This window comes from Labrus mixtus, chromosome 12, assembly GCF_963584025.1.
Source record: "Labrus mixtus chromosome 12, fLabMix1.1, whole genome shotgun sequence".
Lineage (NCBI taxonomy): Eukaryota > Metazoa > Chordata > Actinopteri > Labriformes > Labridae > Labrus > Labrus mixtus.
This window is the reverse complement of record NC_083623.1, coordinates 8,237,764-8,258,357: the sequence shown is the minus strand read 5'-3', so window position 1 is coordinate 8,258,357 and position 20,594 is coordinate 8,237,764. Positions and strand designations below refer to the sequence as shown.

The 20,594-nt window shown below is 39.4% G+C and overlaps 1 protein-coding gene across 1 annotated transcript in view; it reads right to left on the bottom strand.

Moving 5' to 3' along the window:
- ptprk (protein tyrosine phosphatase receptor type K) overlaps positions 1–20,594 on the bottom strand; it is a 114,657-nt gene continuing 94,063 nt past the window's right edge. Inside the window, exons 22-42 of the mRNA XM_061051774.1 lie at positions 19,764–19,793; positions 16,886–17,046; positions 16,133–16,168; positions 13,915–13,926; positions 13,321–13,508; positions 12,781–12,868; positions 12,255–12,400; positions 10,694–10,711; positions 10,066–10,102; positions 9,846–9,943; positions 9,411–9,527; positions 9,014–9,168; positions 8,717–8,852; positions 7,337–7,486; positions 6,566–6,739; positions 5,236–5,253; positions 4,513–4,644; positions 3,871–3,996; positions 3,533–3,696; positions 3,094–3,229; positions 1–2,905 (exon numbers count right to left, since the gene is read on the bottom strand). Of these exons, the coding sequence (XP_060907757.1) occupies positions 2,852–2,905; positions 3,094–3,229; positions 3,533–3,696; positions 3,871–3,996; positions 4,513–4,644; positions 5,236–5,253; positions 6,566–6,739; positions 7,337–7,486; positions 8,717–8,852; positions 9,014–9,168; positions 9,411–9,527; positions 9,846–9,943; positions 10,066–10,102; positions 10,694–10,711; positions 12,255–12,400; positions 12,781–12,868; positions 13,321–13,508; positions 13,915–13,926; positions 16,133–16,168; positions 16,886–17,046; positions 19,764–19,793 (2,176 nt within the window). The 3' untranslated portion in view covers positions 1–2,851. The remainder of the gene's footprint in view (positions 2,906–3,093; positions 3,230–3,532; positions 3,697–3,870; positions 3,997–4,512; positions 4,645–5,235; positions 5,254–6,565; positions 6,740–7,336; positions 7,487–8,716; positions 8,853–9,013; positions 9,169–9,410; positions 9,528–9,845; positions 9,944–10,065; positions 10,103–10,693; positions 10,712–12,254; positions 12,401–12,780; positions 12,869–13,320; positions 13,509–13,914; positions 13,927–16,132; positions 16,169–16,885; positions 17,047–19,763; positions 19,794–20,594) is intronic.

Below are 20,594 nucleotides of genomic sequence, written 5' to 3'. Positions count from 1 at the left end.
TTTAATCAAAGAAGTGGTCTTTATTACAGCAAAGAAGCCAAACATTACAGACAAGAATAATTATGAACCATGAATATCAATTCTATACTCAGACCGGCCTCTCGTCAGGACACTTGCTTCATTCACTTCTCCTCAGGGACATGAATTCAGATTTATTTAAGGAGGAATAATGGGCATCTTGACAGGATGCGCTCCTTACGTTCCTCCTAAGCGTGTAGTTAAGAGGGCTGAGATTTTTTTATTTGAATTTCTATCATTGCTCTACTCTCTGTGCATGCTTCAGAGAAGGCCGTAAACATTTTATCGTATCTGAATTTTTTCCTCCCTTCTTTGCATCAGACGAGAAATCTGAAGGAAAAACTGAAAACTGCTGATCCACCAACAGAATAAACTTTTTAAACAATATCTGTCAAAATGTGAAGTTGAATCCTCCTGTAGTACAATCTCTGACTTTTATTTTTGTATCTACAACAGAACTAATGTTCTGACATCGCATCCATCATCTACACGTCTACTGTTCATCCAACAATAGAGCCTTATAGAGCACTCCTGATAGTCTATTTACAATAACATCCGTAACAGTGGACCTGCGCTACTCTTGTTCCAACAGTGTGAAACCTCTGACATTTTATTTACAATATTATTTTTTTTTATTATCTGAATCAGTTTGTTCACAACAGAAACACATCTGGTATCCGGTGATGCCTCACAAAGAATTTTCATGAAGCGCTCGGTTGAATAAAACACACTGAATCATGGTTTTAAAAACATTGATCGTCCATGAGAACGCGTTCAACAAAGCCCTGGTTTGCAATCTCAAAATGCTGTTAAAATGCTTGAGGATGAGGATATTCAAATGATTAGGCACAAAAATGTTCTCTTTTTTTTTTTTTTTTTTTGTCTCACAGTCCTGCATGTCACTCACTAAGCCTGTTTGCATCACTGAGTCCATGTGTGTGTTCAGGGATAATGGTGAGCAGGATATGAGGATGAAGATAATAAGCTTATCCCCAGACTAAGACTTTAAAAGGGATAGGAGCCATTATCCAAAATACTCTGTGGATGTAAACGCACCGATGTTCAACTGACCACAAACAGAGCGATGGGGCTGTTACACAAAGAAACCACGGCAACATCACAGAGAGTTTCATTAAGTGAAAACAAGACAACACTACTGCACCTAAATACTGAAAAATCTACTTCTTACGCTTCAATATACAGCTTCTATCAGGGCTTCTTAAACTCTTCTTCATGGACACAAAAAGAGCAGATGCAGCCTCTGACCTCAGGACCCATTATGGGCTCATTCCAATACTCCTCAGAGGAAACAGTACTGCGGCCCATTTTGCATCCCCGACCCACAGTTTAAGAAACGCTGGTGGTAGAGTAAACATAGAGTGAAGAATGATTGTTCTTACAAGCAATGCAAGTAAACAAACAATAAATACAAACAATGTGCTTTATCCGTATAGACATATTTACACAAAGTCTTTGGCTTATGAATACACATCGGCTACGAAATAATAGAAAGAGAAGAAAACAAAGGGGAGAGTGTTGGCCACGAGTGCACAAAAACAATGAGGCCTGGGGTCAGTTCACTTCTAACTCTATTCAAAGCAGAAATGGAAACTGTAATTCAAAGAGTATTTTTTTAATTCTCAGTCTTTTCTTAAAGGCATCAATTCCCCTCCAACCCCCCCCCCAGACATCTGTTCATATTTGAGTTTTGAACTGAAATCTCCCCATTCGTGAATTGGCTGAACTGAAAGTGCATTGGGCCCAGCCCTGAACACAAACATGATTACACTACATTTCACATGGCTGAACATTAGAGTTCACGTTTGAGCTACAAAGAAGACTTCAAAACTTCTATCCAGTAGATCAAAAACTGAAGCAACACAAAAAAACACAATCAGAAAAAAAAGAAACATTGCAGCTCACTTTGAGTGCAGAAAACATGAAACAATGATACATATCACACTTTTTATACATTTAGGTGAAAATCCTACACTTTTTTTTTCAAGTTGCCACTTCATGATACGATTAAAAAAAAGAGTAATACTCGCTGTGTAAACGTTCTGTTGTTGTTTCATTGGCAGCCTTGATGCTTTAACACTACTTTGAGTTTATTTTATCACTTTTGATTCTTTTAACTGACATTCGTCTCCATTGGTTCAAAGTTGATGTTAATAATTGCTGAAATACATGATTTTGTTCTGACTGAAATGAGCTGAAAAGTAACATTGAGAAGCGGCTGGTGTAACAAGAGGAAAACAGAATGGACAGAGTCTGACAGGCTGTACCTTTGACTTTCTCAGACACAAGTACAGACTGATAATCAGAATTTGTAACATTAGCATGATGATAAATTAGCATGTGAGCAGGAATGTGTGGCCACTGAAAGCTTTCAGCTGTGTTTGCAGCTTGCACTGGGGGAGGGAGACATCTACAGGGCACATTGAGTACTGCAGCTGTAACAGCATGAGGCATCGAGTCCGTGGAAGAGGGGCTTAACATTTAAATGGGGGGGTGGGGGGCCTGAAACATACAGAGGGCCCCGATGGCACTCAAAAAGCTGTACAAGAAGCGTTAAGGAGTAAAAGGAGTAACACCACCTCCCCTCTGGTGTTCTTCCAGCAGCTCCCTCTGCTAGAAGTCTGAACGTTTCCCTTTGTTTGGATATTAAACAGCGCTGTACAAGGAGCCGCTCGGGCCATTCGTAGGGACGCAACATGGGGGCCACAGAACGGCCACCACAGAGGGGAGTCGGGACCAAGCAAAGCCAAGGATCAAACAAACGGAGAGTGAAAAGATGTTCTCGCTCCTCTTCACCTCCTCTTCGCTCCTTTGTTTAGGAGGACTCGATGAACTCCAGTGACAGATCGTAGCAGAACCGATACTGCTCCTGTAGACAAATACAGACCCAAACATTTAATCAGTATCTGCTGGTTTTGTTCTCAAAGAGAACGTCCAGGATTCCCTCTCCTGTTATGACATCTTCTTACACATATCTTTAAGCACGTCTTCTTAATACTCTGGAACTGTAAGTATTGTGTGGAGGTATAATCTAACAGTTTGTTATCTCTGACTCACCGGAGTGTCCACCATGTTGGGCTTGCTGTTCCTCAATGTCTTCACAGCATGGAAGACGTCAACCACACTCTGTCTCTTTGCCATCTCGCACACAATGCTGCTGGCACAGAAAACTCCGCTACGCCCACCTCCGTTTCTGCCAAACACAAAGATGAATATACATATTTATGAGCACAGAAAAGCACAAGTTACTATGTCCATTGTAGTTTTTGACACATCACACAGTGCAGATGACACAAATCCTCCCGCTTTTTAGGAGACTGAGACAAAAAGAGACGTGTCACTCTGAGTGACTCCTCCGATTCTTTTCACTTCTACAAATCAGCTGATCGTTTTCACCGAGTAAACAGAGTGCTCTTTTGTTTTTAAGCCCAGCTGCACATTGTCGTTTTCATTCTCTCAGGACGATAATGAAGTAGATATGCTTGTATTTACTCACAGGCAGTGAACGATGGTTCTCCCCTCGCCCTCCTCTCCCTCACGCTGCCACTGGTCCACCTGCAGGATCAGTTTGAGGAAGGAGCGTTTGGAGGCGGGGACTTCTCTGTGTCCCGCCCACCCAAGGTACTGGAACTGACGAACCATCAGGTAACCTTCCTGAGGCTAAAAAGAAAAAGCACACACACATAAACACACATTAAGGGGGAGGAGTCAGACAAACAGAAGACTTATCTAAACCTACACATAACAAAAGGCTAACTCTGTTTTTCATTTGAACTTGCTTCAAGGAAAAAGCTCTGAACCAGAAACATAACAACACAGTATAAATGTTCTGACCCTGGTGAGGTTGCAGACTCTGAAGAGTCGACTGATCACATCACAGTCCATGGAGCAGGACATACATTCCACCTGGACCGGACCGTAACGCAGCATCCCTTCTTCTGGCCAGTACTGAGGACAACCCTGAACACAAACAGTTACACTATTTAGACACAGTGAAAGTAGACTAAAGAAATTGTAGCTATAATATAAACAGAAACAGACAGCAAACATTTACATGATTTCCTTTGACTTTATGGTTTGGGACATTTGTGAGAGTGACACAGTTCTAAATTGATAAACTTTGTGATTAAGGAATGGACGGGTTCTAAACATCAAAACATAGAAAGAATCACATCTTCACATTTTCAAAGAAAACCTGCAGAAGCATCTGTTTAAAATGTAATTAAAGAAATTACAGATTATGTTTGTTCTTCGATGTCCATTATAGCCATTTAAGAAGGAAATCAGAATCGGATAAAATCGCTATCAACAGGTCAGACCTTGAAAAAATCTGAAAAGGAATCAGCTAAAAAAAAATTGCAATGGATGTGTGTGTAGTTTAAAGCCTTACATGTTTGAAATATTATCCTCTCAGAAACGTAGAAAATCACAGACCTTTGACCAAACTAAATAGAAAAGAGCAGAGCAGAGATTTACCTGAGCCAGGTCAATTTCATTGAGCATCACTAGACTGGTACATCCATAGTCGTAAACCAGACGCCAGAAGTCTTTGACCGTGTTAGGCAAAGGATGCTGGGTAACGATGAACGCAGCAGGCTGTCTGTAGCTCTGCAAAGAGATAACAGGAAATATGTCAGCTCTTTTTATTCACTCAGACGGTCATTTCATTCACACGTTCTGTTTTTTTTTTTAAATCCAGGAGTTTGAAGCAGCAAGTTTGACTTTCATACTGATCCTGAACATTTCTCTCATACATCACAACAAAACAGCGGAGCAGAGTGGGACAATATGCGGGACAGCAAGCAGCACAGGTGATGTTTGGTCACATGATCATGCAGTGAGCCTATCAGATGTGTGGATGAGGAGCATGCATGTACAAACACAAACAGCTTACATCATTATCCAGAAGGCTCAGTTAACTTCAGCTTAAATTCATATTAAAGTTACAGAAGAAAAACAGACCATTGGCACGATAAGGTGACTGAAAGTGAACTGAGCCTGTTCTGAATATGGGCGACATGGTCGTGAATGACTTTGGTGACTTGTACTCATGAGCTGAATCTAATGTGAAGGTGGGTTAAGGTCGGGTTTGAAGTTAAGGGATATAAATGACTTTTCTAAACATGAACCTGGTGGCAGAACGACACTGAAGCCATGAAACAAATCCAGTATTGTAGATTTGAAGTGAAATCCCATTACCTGGAACTCTTCTGACAGCTTGATTAAAGAGAGGCCAAAGGTAAGTAACTAAACTTTGAATGGAAACTTAAGAAAATTGGACTGATGCAGTTTTTTTTTTGTCTTCCAACAGCTTTGTTGGACAGAAGCCAGGTTTTCTCCACACCATGCACGTATAAACCCAAATACTTCTTTCTCACCTCCCGTCCCTTTTTGTCTGTCCCCTCTTTCTCGTGTAAAACTTCTCTGATGACAAACCTGCTCATTAGCATTACATGGTCATAACCCCACATTAATCTTATCTTACCTTACATTCCCCCCTAAGTCAGACTCTGTTTATAAGTCCCTGTACATGGGCAACATGTGGAACAATGCTGCCGATGTAAACAAAGTCCTGCAACAACGAGGCTATTAAAGATCTGTTGGTGGCCAGAGAAGCTAGTGGTCTTCTCAGAACCTGGATTTGTCTCTAGCCTTCTGCTGCTAAAACCACAAACACAGCATCACACAAACAGGGAGGGGAGTCTGTGTGCGTGCATGTGTGTGTGTGTGTGTGTGTGTGTGTGTGTGTGTGTGTGTGTGTGTGTGTGTGTGTGTGTGAGACTGTGTGCGTTGTCTGCATCATGTGTTCCTCTTGATCATCATTTGTGTACAACCTCTAAAAAAGTGTGTAACAACTTCAACAGTTATGTGATTGCAGTTTGGGACAAAAAACATGAAATACCTTTAATTTATTTTTCACATATCAGAAGTCCAAATTCATCATATTCACACAGCGGCCATTTTCTTCTGTTTGACAGCTTTATAATTTTCATATTGAAAACAATCAAATGCTAATGCTTATACTAAACTACTTCCTAGCTAACAGTTATATTAGATAGGATGTTCCTCGATGTTGTCATGAGGTCTTTCATTCAAATTCCTTACTGAGAAGAATGTAAGCTATTTGGCAATAATTCCAACCAGGAGTTGGGAGCTAATGCTAGCTGTTCTGACATCGCTGTAAGTAGCTGGTAAAAATTTCCCTGTCTGTTTCCTTTGTAGTTGTTGAACGATCAGATCAGAGTGGATTTTCTACATGTATATAACTTACACACTGGAACAAAGCAGAGTGACTTTAACACAAAATTCTAACTTTCCACCCTCAACAGAACGTAAGAGGAAGGCTGCTGTGTGAATATGTTCATTTGTGTTCAAAGCGACACATCTGCAAGTCTAAAAGGGTATATCAACATGCCATAAAGCAAAAGAATCCACACACACAGTCTAAAAATGTCCCAAACTACTCTTATTGGATGTGTTGAAAAAAAAAGAACACGTCGTCACTGGACTGAGTGTGTTGTGTACTTACATCCATCAGAGCAGCGTTGATGTAGTTGCTGCTCTCTCCGTCTATTGTGATGAGGAAGGGTAGGCACCTATCAGGAGGAAGGCCGTCCACAAAGCGATTCTTGTCTTGGTTTCTAGGCAACAATGCAATGCTGCAGTCTTCAGGCTGAGGCTGAGGAGTCACCGAGTTTAACGTCTAGACGCATGGAGAGATACAGAAGTTATTTTGGTGCATAAAATGCTCGACCTTACCGAGTTAGTTACACGTTAACAACAAGTAGTTTTTTCCTAGCATTGGAATTAAAAACATTTGCTCTGTATGATTGAGTATCACTGAATCTAAACAGAAACTTATTTTTTACAATAAAACACCACAGGACAACTTTGAGTTCAGATGAATATGTTGGGCTCTACTGTTATTATTAAATGACACAAATTATATTAAAATAGTTCTGAATTATTTCTGGCTGTTGTCTCTGGGTTGAAGCCGAACAATAAAGATTCATTTAGAGTTTGAGAGAGGCATGGAGTGGATAAAAAAAGTAATTTCACAAAACATTTCACATTTTACATATTCATTCAGAAGCCCAGAAACTTTGTGAAAGCTATTTTTGTTTGCAAAATATGGAACCTATGGATAAACATGGGAGAGGAGGATTATGATGCAGGAGTGGCTGTTTTCAGCTTCTCAGTGGCGTTTGACTGAAATGAATAAAAGGTGACCACAGCCTCTGTTCTTCTTGCTGGGAAAGGATGTTGAGAAATGCGAGGTAAGGTTTACAGTGAGGTTTACCTGGAACTCGTCCTTCAGATGAGACGAGTTGGTCTGCGAGTCGATGCGGATCAGCTCGTAAAAAGCAGCTTTGAACTCGCAGACTGGTATGGCTGTTTCTCCGCATAGACAAGCCTCCAGTATGGCATCGTGGATGAATATATACTGCTCCTGTAGACATTGAATTCAACACATGCATATTATGACGATCATCTTTCATTCACACTAGAAAAAAAAACATATTTAGATATTAAAGAAAACACACACTCATCACGTGGACAACAGCTGAACGTGAGCACGCTGACAGTGTGAGTGATGACGGATGGAGATGGAGTCGTGAATGAGATGGAAACGACTGTTGAGTGTTAATCTCACCTCTGAGTCAGTCCAAAATGAAAATTGAACCTTTTAAAAAACGTTTAAGTAAATGAATACAGCTTCATTTGAACAAACACAGAACAGGGAGTGAACTGAAGGATGCTTTTGTGAATGAAAGGGGAATGTGCTTTGTCATCTGATGGATGAAGCTGTAGGTTGTTATTCTTCTTCGGACTAACATTTCATAAGTTTAAGGATTTTCTGTGATGGTATAAAGATACTACAGTATGTAAAACAATTACAACATGGACAAAAAGTGTCCATGCAAGAATCTATGGAGTTATTTACCTCCAAGTAATAAAAAGCAAATCAATGTTGTTAAAAACAGATGCTTTATGATCGGACAGTCGTTAAAAACTTTGCCTTGATTTCTCCATAGAAACAAAGTTTGATTATGTAAGAAATAATTCATGATGAATAAAAAAAAGAGCAGCAGATAGATTAAGATATTGTTCTTATATATTATATTCTTATTGTCTGCTTCTTAATTTTACACATTGGATTTTGAATTCTGCAAACTATTTAACTTTAAACTAACCATATATTCATACTTTACAGACGTTGCAACAGCCGAGTAAATTATGAATTTATTTGCATCCATGCATTCGGACTTTTCTTGATTCTAGATAGAAGTGTTTATTTAGTGCTGAATGCATTAATGTTAGCCATAGTGTAATTCCTGAACCTACCACTAGACGGTGCCAACGCAAGCTTAAAATCCTTCATGAACGAGTAGGGTTTTCTTTTTGTATTCCCTTTTTGTGAGGGAGAGTGTTTGAATCTAAAAAGCTACATTTTCATATTTTTCCGTGTCCAGGCCATTTCTCTGTCGTTATTTTTGAGCAGTTGATGTTTCCCCCTGTGTTTATGCAGTGACATGAAATGTTTATGAGTGCTTATCAGATAGATGAATCCATGTAGTCTCCTCAGCCTGCTCCATGTCCATGGCCGAGTCTTACAGTGAGGGTTCATTGAGTTGACTCTAAGATGTGGATGCAGATGGAGGATGGGTAATGCAGTCACCTCAGTCTGTACCATGTTGATCCTCCTGGAGCGAAGTGCCTTCACACAGTTGTAGATGTCCACTACTCCTTCTCTCTCCGCCATGTCCAACATGATGTCGATAACGATGAAACAGCCCGTACGCCCCGCTCCAGCACTGCAGAGGGAAACAAACACGGACAAATGAGTCTTGTCTTTAAGTGAGAAAGAAAGAAGAGAGCTGTTTGACTATGTCTGTATGGTTCACATGTAAGAGTACAAAAACAAACATATGCCGTATATTATATAAAAGATGTAACTGTGTGCATGTTTTCATACCTGCAGTGAACCACTATTGGCCCAGCAGAGGGTGGATTGGAGATTTTAACTCTGCGGATGAAAGAAAGTAGTCCCGTGGCGTGATATGGAACGCCGTGATCCGGCCAGCCTGTGAAGTGGAACTGCTTGACCTCACGCACCTCGTTGAAACCACGCTATGTAACGAAAAAAAAACCACCTTTAGTTAAACATTTATTACAAAATTAATTTAAACTAAGTGATAAGTTAATTTGTTTTTTTAACACATCCTGGACGGGTCAAGCTCGCTTTGTTTTCATTACTTCCACCAGGGACAAGAACTATACATGATAGGTTTTTTTGCAACACTGTAAATAATGCTAAACATTAATACATGCAAACAACACAGAGACAGTGCAAACTGTAAGATATGACTCACCCTCTCCAGGGTAAACGTGCGAACCACGTATTCAGCAAGAGGTTCAACCTCCACAAAGGTCACCTTGAAGTCGCCGTACACCTCTGCATCATCGGGCCAATACTTATAGCATTTAACCTGTTCAAAATAAAATGTGAGGTTAGGATTTGCTCACATATAGGATAAATCATGTTAATGGGTCTCAATCATGCTGAAAATACACGGTTTCCATTTGCACAAAATTCAAATGACATCAGCTTTAAAATAGAATAAAATACTAGAAGAAAAAGTCACTTGCATACATTTTTTTCAAACATGATTTGGATTTGAAATCATCGCGTTTAAAAAAAAAATCTGGCTATCCAGTTATCTAATGCTCTGAAAAAGCCCCCACACTGGTAAAAAAAAAAAAAAAACCCACAAAAGAGTACAGAAGAGATGAAATGACCATCTTACCCTTCCAACCTCCACCAGATTGGTAACCATGACAATGCAGGCCGACTGTTCCTGCCACACCATCCGCCAGAAGTCATACACCGTCTCATGAACAGGGCCTACACACAAATACACACAGACACATCTTCAGTACTCTGAATCATCCCTTTGCGTGAGTAGAATTGTCTTTTTTAAAACAGCGGTTGTGAAGAATTTGTTTTATGGAGTTGCAGTTGCTTACCCTGAGTAGCAATGTAGTGGCTCGGTCTCTGGTAGCCCTGAAATCACAGCAGCACAACAGAACAGCTCAGTACAAATGTCCCTTTGTTAAAACATCACTTTCTCACAGTTAGAAGAGCCCAAAGTAAAGCTTTCAAACATTATCTACCAGTGGACACAGTAAACACAATCCACTAAAGTTATATCAGATATTATTGTCATTTTAGGGCTACATGTTGAGTTGAACTGCCTATTACATGTTTATTTAGAAAAGAGGAACATCTAAACTAGACGTTGGAACCTGGAAGAACTCTTGCTCTTAATATTTGTATCTGATATGTCAGAAGTATCAGAACAAAGCTGCAAAACTATGTTTTTAGGGTACCAAAATCCACAAAACATCAACAACTGAAAGATAGAAATCACACGAAAAACATGTTCTGCTGATAAAAAAGGGACATCACACGGTGGGATGTAAGGAAGCCTGACAGCAGGGCGATATGAAGTCATGCAGCCGAGGCCCCAGCAACTTAAAACATACGGACAACGTGACGCGATGCAGGTTCTGACCGGTGTGTAAGCATGGATGTAGAGGTGAATAAGTGTAAAAGGTTGAGGGGCGTGATGAAAGAATCCACAGTGATACTTACATCCCTGTACAGCCAAATCTATAGCCCAAGCCACAGGCAGAAAGAACGAGTGGAAGAAAGAAAGAAAGAAAGAAAGAAAGCACAACAATGTCAGTGAGTGTCAATCAGGAAAAGAAAAGTTGCATTGACATAATGGGAGTTTGAAAAGGACATGCAGAAAGAAACATGATTAAGACTGAATAAAAAGGACACTTCCTGATGGACTTAGATTTTAAAAAAGCCTTAGGAGGCAGGTTGTTTACAATTTAATTTAACAAAACAGGTACAGCTTTGTTTACGCTCTAGCTTACTGTGTCTCATGGCGGACTTTTAAGTTTATTTTTAGTACAATCCAAAGTATGTTGAATACCATCTTACTAAAGCTGTACCAACAGGGATAAGCTATACAAACCAGGTAGTGTCCAATCCACTCATTCTAGTTCTATCGTAATGTGAGTGGTGACATGCATGTCATGTAACATAGAAGATAATGCTACAAGCATGTCAGCATTTAAATAAGCACAATGTGAGAGACCCACATGCAGATGATCGTTGTAAATGCAAAAGCAGAGTGGAGAGGTGGAAATGGGAAAATGTGAATGAATGGATGTGAATTTAAATGGAGTAATCGAGTCACTGGTGAATGTTCAGAGAAATGATAGATACAACAAGAGACAGGGTGAAAAAGGGAATAAAGTGAACACACTGTTTAAACATCCCAGCAGGTATTATAAATTGAGTGAATGCTAATTGAAGGGACTAAAACAAATAATCCTACACTTTTGTGTTAGATGAGAATATCAACTCTCCTCTCGTGTTTAGAATAATCATGAAGCTGGCTAGCGGATTAGCTTAGCCTAGCATTAAGACTTTAAACAGCAGGATCAAGCTTAGATAAGATAGCTCTTTCAATATCTACCGTCACCTAATAATAACATGATGTACCAATATTAAAGTTATAAAAGGTGTAACAGTTAAGAAGTAACTAAGTAAATAATCTAAGACATCAAATTTATGAGATGTGACGTGTCTATCACTGAGCTTCAGAGTGTCAAGTAAGCAGATTTTGTTGTGCTGTACACTGCCAGGCTAGCTGTATACTGTATATATTTCCCCTGCTTATTTTTATGTTAAGCTAAGCTAGCTTGCTATCTCCTCTGACAAACTATAGCTGCATTCTCATAACCATAAGGACGACATCGATCCTCTCACTAAAATGCAAAATGAACGCAAACAAGCTTTAAATATTACATAAACATCATCTCTCATTGTGTAGCTCTTGTTACCCGTTGCATTTTTGTGAAACTGAGTCCTACTAAATAGGGATTAACTCTGAAAGTCTCCTGTTGTATATCATATTACTCATACAGACTGCCTTTGGAAATGGCTTTAAAAAGTCACTATGATAAATTCAGAATGGATAAATGAAAACATGGATAGAGACAGAAAGAAGACAGCAGAAGTGACACATGATAAAGACACTTGATGTATGGATGACGTGGTTTTTTGGGGGGTGGCTGGATGCGTAAAATGGCACGATGGATGACTAGTAGACGCATAAAGGTATAGAGGCCTGACATACGAGCGAGGGAGTGTGGTTTCGTTGGTTTCGTTGGGAGCCAATAGTAGCATTCGATGCGTTTCCACTTACATCGATGTAGTTGGCGTTGATGTAGTCGGAGGAGGGGTCATCTTCTATGGGCTGAAGAATAACCCTTGAATGGTCATCTGACGAGAGACACAGGAAGGCAGTGTTATAGAGAGCAATGGAGAGAATCAGAAACAAAGAGACAGACAATGACTCAAAAAGAGGAGAGCAATACATGTCTGTCATTACTGCTAAATCAGAAGGGGTGGGTGAAGACGGAGCACTGAGGGTATGCTACTTTTCAAATATTACCAACACTGTCTTTAAGGGGGGAAAACGTGTCTGTGAATTATGAGTCCAAGACAGCAAAAAGTCAGATTGTCCAGAGGAGGAACAACGGCTTAACACTAAAGTAAATGAAAGGTCTGCATATTTTCTGTGTCTCTCACTCCTCCTTTTCTTTCTCTTACTAAACACATTGTAACTTTGTTGTAAAAAAAAAATTGAAATGTTTGCTTACATGCTATAATGTTCCCATAGCGGTTCTTGGTGCGGTTCTGATCCTTCTTGGCAACGTCCCAGGAGGCCGACTGGCCCTCGAAGAAGCTCTGTATCACCAACAACAGACGAAACAATGGGCAAGAAAATTACATTTCATGGACTCACAGTGAAAAGTAACACACTGAATAGCTCTGAGCAGAAAGAAGTACTTGAGTAATACTTTTGCCCGCTTATTCAATACACAAAATATGTGTTATTGAGAAAGTTTGTATCTCCTCGACTGTTACGTCAATAAGGCAGAAAATAGACTCAAATGAAGAGGGGATTAAATCATTTTTATGTCAAGCCAAAACATCAAACAGAGCATTATTGATTTTCATAATAGATTCTTTTTTGTTTTCTACATTAAAGAAGTGTGCACAACACAGTTTTAGATAACTTAATGAATAGCAATTTAAACTTTTAGAAATTGCATAATAAATATTTTTGACATGGCTACAAATACTAACCATTTTGCTACCAGTGCTAGTACAAATGATGCTGCTATTAATAATCTTACTTCGTACTCCTCCTTAAAGCCATAGCTGTCAGATGTTTTCATGAGGTTGATGTGCTGCAGAAGGTCAGCCACTCTGATGGCCGGGTGCAGCTGTCCTGTCTGATACGGAGATTCAGTTCCTTCACAGTGATAGCGAGGAACGTCCAGGAGCCGGCTGTTCTCTGCCGCAGAGGCACTGTGGTTCTCATCTGTCAGGAGAGAGAGAGAGAGGATAACAGTGGTCAGTTCATTTGTACATTAAATAATGTGCATGGATTTATCAGTGTCTTCACTAAAGGCACTAAAGCGGTGATTTGTAGGGTCCCGTGTTAAGAACAATTAAAACAAAACCTGTTATTCTTATCAGGTCTGAGGAATGATTTATGCACTAGAAGGATTTCAAAAGCTTTGTGAGGCAATGTAGGCAGGATACAATCATGTGCATCCCCTGATTACTGACATCAGGGGAAATAAAACAAATAACTTTTATCTTTATAAAAGCAAAAGAAGTGAAGCCAAAAACATGATGGATTTCAGCAATTACCATAAGAAAACACTAATTTTCCTCAAACTAAACAAAGCATGAAACGCTTCATTTACTCGCTGTAAACTTACCTGTAATTGGAACTACATGTCAAAGCAGCAGAAGAAGAAAAGAGAAAAACATGGGTTTTGAAGGATTGCAGCAAAGGAGGATTTGTTAATAAGACTCTAAACACAAACTGAGATCCAATTACAAAGGGACTTTAAATTGTTTATACATGATGGATGATCTCACAATACGATGGGGCATGACCAACAATGAGAAAAAAACAAAGAACAAATGTGTAGAGCGCCAACTTGCTAAAACACCTACCACAACATAAAACGCACTTAAAAGCAGGGGTTCAAAGTAACGTCTACTGCAACGCCCTCTAGTGGTTCAATCCACTAATACTCATGACTACATCAATTGTTGTTGAAAAAACTTTCTAAAGGTCTCACAAGAACCCAGATTATATTAAAACAAATAAAAATATTTGAACGTGAGGAAGTATACGAGTACAGAGCAGAAGTGGTGAAGGAGGAGGAGTTATTTCAGAAGACAGATTTCCTTTTATTTTTTTATTTTGCATTTAAGGAATAAAGTTAAAATTGTGAGAATAAATCAAAACTTTAGTAAAAGTATAAAGTGTAAGAACTTTTTTCTGATACCCGGACCTTACTCAGAAAGTTTGTATTCCTCCATATATGAACTTTTGTGTCTGTACTTTGATTTCAGTCTCCATTGACATTTTGATTTCAAACCTTTATTTATTCTAGAAAGGACACTAAGGTTTCCCTCATTTCCAATGCTGTTGAGATTTAATCACATCTTAGACTTCACTCTATTCATATTTTAATATGACATATGCACTAAAACAGGGCTGCATGTTTATCACTCATAAGTAAAAAATATGATTTATTAGCATTTTCTTAAGCCTGTACGTTGAATAAGTGTTTCAGTAGAAGGTAATAACGGGCTCATATTTTGTTTCAGAACTCCCAGGTGAACATTTGTGTGCTGTTGTTGATAATGTGAGTGGGCAGTAGTAATGCAAAGACTGGCAGGTTGTATAATGGAGAAGCTTGAGGTCGCAGCACAAGCGACTGATTTCATCTTCACCGCTGTTTATTAACTGACACTGTTTATTTCATCCGACTGATTCTCCTCTCTGCTCTGAGGACATGTTAGCTCATTACTGACTGTTAAAGGTTTGTTAAGCTCTCGTCAGGCCAATTAACGGCAAACTTAACCCGACACTGCCTCTTAATTTGCTACTTCCTGCTACTTCTTCCCCCTCTGTGATGTGATTGGCCAAGACAGATTGTAACTGCAGCCTTCGCTCCAAATTAGAGGCTGTGGAACGGTTAATTAACACAGTTTGGTGGCGTGGTGGATCACGGAGCCCTTCAGGGTATGTTACAACTCCACATCATGCTGCAGTGTCAACACGAAAACTAAAGATAAACACATTGCAGTGCAACGCTGGAGCTGGATCCAAGTTGGCAAAAACGAGGTTTTTCACAGTTCAGAGTGGCCCAGGGAATAACACAGATGGTAGATACTCAAGTAGACTTCTGGATCCAGACGCACGCAGGACTCCAGGCATCAAGTTGTTCGTCGTCACTTGATGTCACAGATTTAATCAGAAGCTGTTTGTATTTAGTGGCGACGTGACAAATAGTCCCTCTCCTTTAAAGCATCAGCTTCTGTTGTTGTTTGTTGGACAGTAAATGGCATGCCTTGAAACAACTCAAAACTGTGGAAATAATGAGGTCTCTAAGGGAGAATGTTGGTAATTACTGTGAATATCAATAAGTCTCAGTAGGAAACAGAAAGCGTGGCTGGTGGAGTTTTTTTTTAGTACCGGCCATGTTTTACACAGAGAGTTGGCAAAAGAAGATGTTGAAAAATTACACATCTTTAGATACCTTTGAACCAAATCCAAACATCCATTTTGTTTGTTTTTGTTCTATCTCTCTTTCATTTACTTTATTTCACGACTTTCTGCTACTAGTATGTCCATGACTGTTTTACCCGGAAACCTTCACAAACACATCTAGAACTTCTGGCGATTTAAAAGGAGACAACATGCTGGTACTAAAACTTCAATCTAGCCGAAGTACCCATTCAGGTCATCGGACACTGGAGGATGTCATGGAAACATGAGCATTTGGACACAACACTGGGGGCCTATTTCACGACGCACAGAGACGCACAAGATGGGGAGGGGCTCTGGGATGAAGATGGGGGATCACTAAAGGAAAAGGATGGTAAACGTGAAACATCCATCCATGCTATAAGTCTCACCTAACACAGCAGTAGGAACCAGAGGATCGTTGGGTACTGTGGAAAGAAACACCGTCACCATTAAGACCCTGTGCCCTCCTTTCATGAGACTCAAGTGTGTCTGTTTGTATAATCATGTATATGTTGCGTTTAAGCGTGTTGTATGATGTTCTAAACATAGCACCTTGTGTAAATCTGTTACCTTGTGTTTTAAATTATGGCAGATATTCACAAACGCTACTTCTTGCCTTTTGCATGCAAGAAGTAGACTTTATATTTTTTATATTCTGTTCTACGCAAATGTTTCTAAATCTCAGCATTACTTAAAACTGATTAAACAGCTTTGGTTGATCCTCAATTCTGATTGGCCAGTTACGACATTTTAAGGTCCGTTATATCTAAATATCAGACCTTTGCTGAAGCCTAGCAAACAGAAAGTATTCTGTAAGCTGAATATTTTTGGGTCTGGGACTTTAATTGGAAAACATTTGAAGACATATCTTCACTATTTGAGAGGGTCAAAGGAGCTACTGATGGACTAAACAAACTGTGACCCGGCTGTAGTGTGTATTACAACCTTGAAGGTGAGATCAATTCTCAATGAGGATAGTAGAGAAGAAAAGACATGAATACTCAGATGTGTTTATAGTAATGGAAGATAGAAGAAAATTTTAGATTCCCACTGAGAATATTGATAAACAATTAGATTTTTCAAGTTAGTCGATCTATACATAATCTTTCTTGTAATATGAACAGTCTCGTTCATGAACCTACATCTGTTGTTGTAGTTGTGAGAGTCCATGAATGTCACAGCCATGGGGTCCTCTCCATGCAGAGCGCTCTGGTCAGCATAGCTGCGATCCATGGCGTTCACCATGTGAGTCATTTCCTGTCGTGTCGTTCCGATGGCGTCTTTACGTTTTTTAGCCAGTTTCCTGTCAGGGGCAGAGACGGACACAGTCAGACATCTTGTAAAAAAAACAACAACACAAGTATCAGCCAGCCTGCAGACCACAGCCTTGTGATTAATTGATTTTATTTTTTTAAGTATTTTGTTGGAAGTACTGTAGGTGGTATTATACTTGTTTTTATAATTTTTTTTTACTAGGCCGGGGGGCTGCAGGCTGCTGATTCACGATGCAGAATTTAAAACCAAGAAGGAAGAAGAAAGAGGAAGAGAGGCAAGAACAGGCAAAGGGGAGGAAGAGGAAAGGCTTGTTTTCAAATGGCAGCATGTATCAGACTCAGCTGAAGGCGCAGAGGGAAAAAAAAGTGTCTAATACAGAGCAGGGAAAATGACCTAAGACCTACACCTAGCAAGGAAAAACAGAGCTTCAATCTTCAGAACCATAGATGAGCTGTCAGATGAAAGCCTTTTTAGAAACAATAGTTTGATTAACGCAAAAATGGAGGATTAAATATTTGGTTTTCATCTAACAGCAAAGATGGAAAAAATCCCATTAAAACAACAGCCAGGGAGTGACTTATGATCTATAGAAGCTCAGGGGAAACCATTTTCAGTCCAAAGCACCACAGTTACCCACATATGAGTAATAGGACTCGAGGTCATATAATAAAAAGTCAGGAGATTATATAGAAAATCAGGTATCTGTAAACATTGCACCATTCTCTGGACTATTTTTCTTCACAGACTGCTGGTAAATGGTGGAATGGTATTGTATTGAAGGTGGAAGAAACCCTTCGTTCTCTTAAGAGCTGGTGCCGTGTGAAGAAAAATAACAGTTTAAAATGAAAACACACAGGTATCTCCTAGAGGGTTTAATTCTGAATCCCTATAATCCCAGGAAAAATAACAGCACAGGGCTCAGTACTCAATAGCATGACAGAGCATGCAGGAACATTTTGTACCCAGAGCCATAGATGTAAATCGGTTAGGACAACAATTGCACACGTCAACAGGCATTTCTTTGAGTTTGAATTAGCCCTTCACTTGTTTTCAAGTTTGAGCTACAACTTGAATGTTAATTAAAAAAATAGTCTGTTAGGTTGAATTCTGATTGTTGCCTAACTGATACAACGTACGGCTCTGACTCTCCCGGTGAACAGACAGACAGCATGCTGTGTTTTATTGTATATTTTACCTCTTCACCACCCAAAATACACCAAGTCCACCTCCAAGACCACACACACACACACACACACACACACACACACACACGATACACGCACACACTCACACTCACACTCAGTAGCAACATTGATATAACTCAAGACAAACTGTAGCTGTTTGTGTGGATTTTTTTGTGAGGGTTTTATTTGTTGTCTGATAGAAAAAAATGAAGATAGGAGTTATGAAGTACTTATACAGTAAATAAAAGAGGCTGAGGGAGAAACAGAGGAGGAGGAGTGGTAGCTGTGACCAGATTTACAGTACATTGCTGTTTGTTTTTTTATTACATTTTTAATGTCTCTAATTCAGAATTGATTTTAAGTGCAATATGTGTTCACAAAATGTCTACTAAACAACATGCTTCTCACAATGTTGATGCCTTCCATGAAATAATGAAAACTCAGTTTTCAATTAATGACTTAAAGCTTCGTTTGGCCGTGAAGAAGGAGAAAAACGTCCCAACATGAGACTGCGAAACGGCCTGAGGAGCACATGAATGCAGGGTTTATGCTTCTTTAGTGGATGGAAAAAACACTCTGTGCAACTTTGAGCCCATGACTCCATTTCATAGGACTCTAAACTACCCGATTAATGATCCTAAATCTTAATCTGACAGGCCAGAGATGGTGAATAACAAATGTCTGATTCTATTCTTTAATCTGTGTTTTTCTTAATTCACATCAGTGCTCTTTATTGTCCCAATCTCTTTTGATGTTAGTAATGAGGAAGCCATATTTGGTCACAGCCATTGAGAGCTTCTAAGAGACACAGAGAAGACATGACGTTCCCACATCACCAGAAAAAAAAAACCCACCAAGAGAAAAACTAGCAGAAACAGAACCACCTGCTCCAAACAGGGAGCCGACCGACACCGAGCATGTGCAGCAGCGTTACTGTGATACCTGTGACTTGATGGGCGGATGGATGATCACATGACTACATGCACACAAAGAGCTACAAGTCACAAGTGCAGCATTCTTTTTTCAAATAACACGCTTAAGCCTGTGTCGTCCCACTTTTGGCCTGCTTTGATCTTGTTTGAAGGCCAACTTTGACCTGCTTCAGAGCAACTTTGGAGCATGTAGAGGACAGCAGGGCTGAGGTCAATTCACGGTCAGTTCAGTCCCGTTGATGGAAGCTGACACTAAATTTTACCAATTATTCAGCATTTGTTTATTTTTCTTGTTATTTTAAGACAGGAAAGCGTCAAACTTCTTTTGCTGAAAAAACATTCTCATGAGGATTTAAATCTGTTGATACAAATAAAGTCAAAAGAATTCAAAAAGTCGTGACCTGACTGACATGACAGTGAACTGACCCCCACCCTGGTGTGGCGTCAATGAGGATGGCTTTGGCTGGTTGGTCAGAGCTGAAAATGTGTTTTGTCTTGAAAAAAGTATACTGCATCTTTAAAAATAACAACATCTAAGCCACTAAGAGTAATAATAATTACTATAATAGGTCGCCCAATAAGATAACAGCAGCTGGGTGAGCTGATTGTTGATTGGTTCGTTTACTTACAGGTAATAAGAGTATGAATAGTAGGTCCTCCTGGGGTTGTGAGCCAATCAGAAAGCAAAGAATGAGACACAAGGGTCATGAATATGCAAATTAGGACAATACTGTCCTGTCCCAACCAGCAACAACAGAAACAGAAATAAAAACACCTTTTATACGCTACAACTTAACGGTCATGCAAGGGGTTGTAGTAAAAACTATGGGCCCTATTTCTCAAAATTTATATAGCTAAATACTACAAAACAAGCCTATAAAACTATCACTTAAATAACCAGGAAGTGTCAATATTAAACTAGAAACATGCAGTCTTTTTCTTTTTTTTTTTTTTACTTCGAAGGGTGTTACATTTTTACTCATGCAATATTTTTATGCTGATTTTTCTGTAACTTTAAAATCTGATTGGAGATTTAAAACCCCGAATCAGCCAATCACCATCACCTATTCCTATAGAGGCTAAGCTGTCAACCTGATACAGATCTGTCTGATTTGTAACACCACACAGCTCGCTTCCTGTAAAGCAAGCATGATGTCACTGTGATGTCATCATGTCCCACCATTTTAAAGATGCAGTATCGTTCAAAGTCGTAAAGGTCCAATGACAATGAAGATTGATCTCCCCAGAAACCTTTGTGGGAAACTACTGAATCTATTGAGGTCATTGTTTCAAACAAACATACATTATAAGTTTAACCTAGAATGATTTTAGCACTCACAAAAGTTATTTTCTATCCCATGCAAAAATGTTCATGTACATGTTCTCAACCAGAAACTGGCATCATGACTTGACCGATGTTGGTCATGAGACTCTTACATTCCCAAAAATCAAACCAAAAT